General features: G+C 28.7%; 2 protein-coding genes and 2 long non-coding RNA genes across 4 annotated transcripts; 2 read left to right on the top strand and 2 right to left on the bottom strand.

The window, feature by feature from the left end:
* Nucleotides 1–287: 287 nt before the first annotated feature.
* LOC139820317 (putative nuclease HARBI1) lies at nt 288–1264 on the top strand. Its single transcript, XM_071790482.1, has 2 exons — nt 288–599; nt 678–1264. The coding sequence occupies exons 1-2, from the start codon at nt 344–346 to the stop codon at nt 1235–1237; spliced, it is 816 nt and encodes a 271-aa protein (XP_071646583.1). The 5' UTR covers nt 288–343; the 3' UTR covers nt 1238–1264.
* Nucleotides 1265–1459: 195 nt separating this feature from the next.
* On the bottom strand, nt 1460–3054 carry LOC139820318 (uncharacterized). The gene is made up of 3 exons (XR_011733940.1): nt 2389–3054; nt 2144–2325; nt 1460–2066 (listed from the first exon to the last, which is right to left on the bottom strand). It is a non-coding gene; the product is annotated as an uncharacterized lncRNA (long non-coding RNA).
* A 373-nt stretch (nt 3055–3427) lies between these two features.
* On the top strand, nt 3428–4642 carry LOC139820572 (uncharacterized). The gene is made up of 3 exons (XR_011734023.1): nt 3428–3820; nt 3884–4065; nt 4143–4642. It is a non-coding gene; the product is annotated as an uncharacterized lncRNA (long non-coding RNA).
* Nucleotides 4643–4910: 268 nt separating this feature from the next.
* On the bottom strand, nt 4911–5914 carry LOC139820799 (putative nuclease HARBI1). Its single transcript, XM_071791332.1, has 2 exons — nt 5610–5914; nt 4911–5531 (listed from the first exon to the last, which is right to left on the bottom strand). Exons 1-2 carry the CDS (start codon nt 5863–5865, stop codon nt 4972–4974), a joined length of 816 nt encoding a protein of 271 aa, XP_071647433.1. The 5' UTR covers nt 5866–5914; the 3' UTR covers nt 4911–4971.
* Nucleotides 5915–6400: the final 486 nt, after the last annotated feature.

Here is a 6400-nt window from a genome sequence, read left to right as displayed (position 1 = left end):
AGCTTATTAGTTTATTTTAATTTATTTTAATTAATATTCTCTCAGTTCTGGTGAATAGTATATTATATATTATAACAACACAAATTAGATTATTAACACACACAGCCATTTGTATATAATTAAATAAATAAATATATATGTGTATATATATTGTATATATAAACATACAAATATATATTCTATATAGGTATATAAATATATATACAAATATTTATTTATTTATATATATAAATAAATGTGTGTGTGTGTGTGTGTGTGTGTGTGTGTGTGTGTGTGTGTGTGTGTGTATATATATATATATATATATAATAGGAATAATGCCATTCCACCTGTGATCCAATTAATGGTTTCTCTGCGGTTTTATGCAACTGGATCATTTTTGATGACTGTTGGTGATTTCTGTGGCATCAGCGAAGTAAGCGCTCATAGTATTGTTCATCGAGTATCTCCTGCCATTGTTGCGTTAAGAAATCAATTTATAAAACTTCCTACTTCACCAGAAGAAATTTGTCGAAATCAGCAAGAATTTTATCAAACAGCTAAATTTATACGTGTTGTTGGTTGTATGGATTGTACGCATGTGAAAATTCAATCATATGGTAAGAATAATATAATTGCAGGATATATAAACATATATGTATATCTTGTTTTTACAAAGTTTCTTTATATCCTATAAGGTGGAGAAACCAGTGAGTTGTACCGTAATAGAAAGGGATTTTTTTCAGTAAACGTACAAGTGATTATTAATGCAAGATTGGAAATAATTGACATAGTAGCGCGTTGGCCCGGATCTACACATGATTCTACTATTTTTAATCACTCAAGAATTAAAACATTATTTGAATTGGGTACATTTGGTGACGGTTTACTCCTTGGAGATTCCGGTTATCCAAATTTACCATACTTGATGACTCCGGTACTAAATCCCACAACACCAGCAGAGCATCTTTATAATGAAGCACAAATTCGAACACGATCAAAAATTGAAAGATGTTTTGGAATTTGGAAACGAAGATTTGCAGTTTTGTCAATTGGAACACGTTTTCATACAGTTAAAAGGGCGCTTCCTGTTATTGTGGCAACAGCTGTTCTGCATAATATTGTTCAACAAAATGTTATTCCAAATCCAATTAATCCCCAGATATACAATAATGCTGTTGCGCAAATGCGATATGTAAATAATGAGATGAATATCAATAATGAAAAAGATTTAATTTTGGAATATTTTAATAGGTAATGTTGATATGAATCAATTATAACATATAGGTAATCTTATATTTGATATTATGACTAATATATATATTTCAATAATTACAGGTTACTGTAAAACATATAATTAAAGAAGAACATATTTTGAAACAGCAGATAAATGTTATCTGCGGGCAACTTTGAATCTGTTTGTGCATTCATATTTTGGTAAAAAAAGAGTAAAACGAATTGTAAAAATAATAATTAATGCCTAGAATGTTGCGTATATATTTTATTATAACATCTTTTATTTTATTTTGACACGTTACAATATAAGGAAACATTTTATAACAAACATGTTCTCTTATTCATACAAAATATCTTTCCCTGCTTAACATTAAGAGGAACGAGAAATGATTACTTTGAAATAAACAAGTACCTAATGCACATAAAACGTAAAAATTAAAATTATTTATTAATACTGTTTATATATTTTAGTATTATATAGATATAGTTAACTCATAAAAAAAAACTTATTTTCGTACTTTGGCTTATAATTTAAAAGTTATATCACTCTGTTCTTTACATATATTTTTTATTATTTTTAACAAATCGATTTTTAACTTCTCTTTCTCTAATTTAGCTTTTAGTATTTCTATTTCATAATTTCTTTTTTCTTCTATATCTGCTTTCAAGATATCTGCTAATTCAGTTTTTGCTTTATCTAATGTCTTGTCGTCTTCAAGCTTCCTTTTTGTAGGTTTTACATTTTTTGATATCGTCGATACATTTTCCTTCAACGGAGAACTTATTTTAGATTTCAATTTTTGTTTATCCCAAGTTTTCCAATCACTAATTTGTTTATTTTTCATTAGATACTAAAAATTTAAAGCAGATAGTAAACTCTCACAGATCTTCCATATTTTTTTATTTTTTGATAACTTGCTGTAAATACCTGTGCCAGATCATTATCATCACCTTTTTCTGAAATTTCAATAACAGAAGAAGCATTTTCTTTCTCATTATCAATGCAATCAGAATCAAATGGATTATTTAATCCATGTACTGCTGTCTCACCCATGATTTCTTGAGCTAGCTCAAACATCTCATCTTTTTTTACATTTACTGTACCTCCACCTACAAATTTAATGAACGTAAAAGAAATGTATCTTAATTATAATTTTAATGATAAATTTATACCTGTTTTGTAACTTTCTCGCTTAAGTGCTGCACAATATTTTCTGGTGTCTCTTTTTATGTTATCCCAACAACTGCGTAAATTTTTTTCGGTTCGTATAATTGCCCTGTTCTCATTATATTCTCTGGTAATGTTGGCCCATGCTTCGTCTTTTTTCGAAATTGATGTAATATCACTATGTTTATTTTCAATAATATGACGATATACGAATATCTTATCCAATAAATCAATTTTCTCCTCATTCGTAAAATTTTTTGCTCGTATTGTGTTGAGATTATCTTTCCTGGATCTCAGGAGTATGCACTTGTACAGAGCGAAGGAATAACTAAAGGACTGTTGACCGTATTGATCACTTTTATTATAGCGAAAGTAACAATAATAGCAAAAGAACAGACTTATATCGGTGTATATAAAATACGTGGCCGTACGTGTGAGAGATGGCGGAAGAATCAGCGGGAAGTACGCGCGGGAAGAAGCACCGAGCGAAAAAACAATAGATATGCTACACACATACAATCGCGCCCGCATGGGACACATTATGGCGCTCTTCCATCGACGCTCTGTCGCAAACTTAAAGCTGCATACTAATAATAAAAATAAACACGCAGAATTTAATACTTAATATATTGTTTGCATGTTTTTGAGAGAGATATTTTAATTTATCACTTATCACAATATGCACATGCAATAGATATGTCACGCAGAGATGGTTAGAAAAAATGTATGTTGAATTACAACATCGGTATGACGCGAAAAAGAATCGCGAATCACGAAAAAATCGACAGATGATGACAGCAAAAAATCGCGAATCACGAAAAAATCGACAGATGATGACAGATTGCGTGTTCACGCAAATCGCGAATCACGAAAAAATCGACAGATGATGACAAATTGCGTGTTCACGCAAATCGCGAATCACGAAAAAATCGACAGATGATGACAAATTGCGTGTTCACGCAAATCTGTCATCATCTGTCGATTTTTTCGTGATTCGCGATTTTTTGCTGTCATCATCTGTCGATTTTTTCGTGATTTGCGATTCTTTTTCGCGTCATACCGATGTTGTAATTCAACATACATTTTTTCTAATCATCTCTGCGTGACATATCTATTGCATGTGCATATTGTGATAAGTGATAAATTAAAATATCTCTCTCAAAAACATGCAAACAATACGAGCAAAAAATTTTACGAATGAGGAGAAAATTGATTTATTGGATAAGATATTCGTATATCGTCATATTATTGAAAATAAACATAGTGATATTACATCAATTTCGAAAAAAGACGAAGCATGGGCCAACATTACCAGAGAATATAATGAGAACAGGGCAATTATACGAACCGAAAAAAATTTACGCAGTTGTTGGGATAACATAAAAAGAGACACCAGAAAATATTGTGCAGCACTTAAGCGAGAAAGTTACAAAACAGGTATAAATTTATCATTAAAATTATAATTAAGATACATTTCTTTTACGTTCATTAAATTTGTAGGTGGAGGTACAGTAAATGTAAAAAAAGATGAGATGTTTGAGCTAGCTCAAGAAATCATGGGTGAGACAGCAGTACATGGATTAAATAATCCATTTGATTCTGATTGCATTGATAATGAGAAAGAAAATGCTTCTTCTGTTATTGAAATTTCAGAAAAAGGTGATGATAATGATCTGGCACAGGTATTTACAGCAAGTTATCAAAAAATAAAAAAATATGGAAGATCTGTGAGAGTTTACTATCTGCTTTAAATTTTTAGTATCTAATGAAAAATAAACAAATTAGTGATTGGAAAACTTGGGATAAACAAAAATTGAAATCTAAAATAAGTTCTCCGTTGAAGGAAAATGTATCGACGATATCAAAAAATGTAAAACCTACAAAAAGGAAGCTTGAAGACGACAAGACATTAGATAAAGCAAAAACTGAATTAGCAGATATCTTGAAAGCAGATATAGAAGAAAAAAGAAATTATGAAATAGAAATACTAAAAGCTAAATTAGAGAAAGAGAAGTTAAAAATCGATTTGTTAAAAATAATAAAAAATATATGTAAAGAACAGAGTGATATAACTTTTAAATTATAAGCCAAAGTACGAAAATAAGTTTTTTTTTATGAGTTAACTATATCTATATAATACTAAAATATATAAACAGTATTAATAAATAATTTTAATTTTTACGTTTTATGTGCATTAGGTACTTGTTTATTTCAAAGTAATCATTTCTCGTTCCTCTTAATGTTAAGCAGGGAAAGATATTTTGTATGAATAAGAGAACATGTTGTTATAAAATGTTTCCTTATATTGTAACGTGTCAAAATAAAATAAAAGATGTTATAATAAAATATATACGCAACATTCTAGGCATTAATTATTATTTTTTACAATTCGTTTTACTCTTTTTTTACCAAAATATGAATGCACAAACAGATTCAAAGTTGCCCGCAGATAACATTTATCTGCTGTTTCAAAATATGTTCTTCTTTAATTATATGTTTTACAGTAACCTGTAATTATTGAAATATATATATTAGTCATAATATCAAATATAAGATTACCTATATGTTATAATTGATTCATATCAACATTACCTATTAAAATATTCCAAAATTAAATCTTTTTCATTATTGATATTCATCTCATTATTTACATATCGCATTTGCGCAACAGCATTATTGTATATCTGGGGATTAATTGGATTTGGAATAACATTTTGTTGAACAATATTATGCAGAACAGCTGTTGCCACAATAACAGGAAGCGCCCTTTTAACTGTATGAAAACGTGTTCCAATTGACAAAACTGCAAATCTTCGTTTCCAAATTCCAAAACATCTTTCAATTTTTGATCGTGTTCGAATTTGTGCTTCATTATAAAGATGCTCTGCTGGTGTTGTGGGATTTAGTACCGGAGTCATCAAGTATGGTAAATTTGGATAACCGGAATCTCCAAGGAGTAAACCGTCACCAAATGTACCCAATTCAAATAATGTTTTAATTCTTGAGTGATTAAAAATAGTAGAATCATGTGTAGATCCGGGCCAACGCGCTACTATGTCAATTATTTCCAATCTTGCATTAATAATCACTTGTACGTTTACTGAAAAAAATCCCTTTCTATTACGGTACAACTCACTGGTTTCTCCACCTTATAGGATATAAAGAAACTTTGTAAAAACAAGATATACATATATGTTTATATATCCTGCAATTATATTATTCTTACCATATGATTGAATTTTCACATGCGTACAATCCATACAACCAACAACACGTATAAATTTAGCTGTTTGATAAAATTCTTGCTGATTTCGACAAATTTCTTCTGGTGAAGTAGGAAGTTTTATAAATTGATTTCTTAACGCAACAATGGCAGGAGATACTCGATGAACAATACTATGAGCGCTTACTTCGCTGATGCCACAGAAATCACCAACAGTCATCAAAAATGATCCAGTTGCATAAAACCGCAGAGAAACCATTAATTGGATCACAGGTGGAATGGCATTATTCCTATTATATATATATATATATATATACACACACACACACACACACACACACACACACAAACATTTATTTATATATATAAATAAATAAATATTTGTATATATATTTATATACCTATATAGAATATATATTTGTATGTTTATATATACAATATATATACACATATATATTTATTTATTTAATTATATACAAATGGCTGTGTGTGTTAATAATCTAATTTGTGTTGTTATAATATATAATATACTATTCACCAGAACTGAGAGAATATTAATTAAAATAAATTAAAATAAACTAATAAGCTGACAGAATACATATATGCATTTCCATAGTATGTATAAATTTTTTTAATGTTTTATTTTTTTATAATAAACTTATTTTGTCTTGTTTATTATATTATATATAATTTTAAATTGTTGTATAAAATTTTTATACATATACCGATTAGTTTTATGTTGTAATTTAACATAAATTTTTTCTAATATCATGTTAAAGTTTTCCTTTGATATT

The sequence above is a fragment of the Temnothorax longispinosus genome, chromosome 10, assembly GCF_030848805.1.
Source record: "Temnothorax longispinosus isolate EJ_2023e chromosome 10, Tlon_JGU_v1, whole genome shotgun sequence".
Classification (NCBI taxonomy): Eukaryota; Metazoa; Arthropoda; class Insecta; order Hymenoptera; family Formicidae; genus Temnothorax; species Temnothorax longispinosus.
Note: the sequence above shows the minus strand (reverse complement) of the source record. Positions and strands in the feature narration are given on the sequence as shown.

Excerpts from the sequence above, each read along its gene's own strand:
- LOC139820317 (XM_071790482.1), top strand. The coding sequence starts at position 344 with ATGGTTTCTCTGCGGTTTTATGCAACTGGATCATTTTTGATGACTGTT. Across the intron at positions 600-677 it reads TGTGAAAATTCAATCATATG|GTGGAGAAACCAGTGAGTTG; the intron begins GTAAGAATAATA and ends ATATCCTATAAG.
- LOC139820799 (XM_071791332.1), bottom strand. The coding sequence starts at position 5,865 with ATGGTTTCTCTGCGGTTTTATGCAACTGGATCATTTTTGATGACTGTT. Across the intron at positions 5,532-5,609 it reads TGTGAAAATTCAATCATATG|GTGGAGAAACCAGTGAGTTG; the intron begins GTAAGAATAATA and ends ATATCCTATAAG.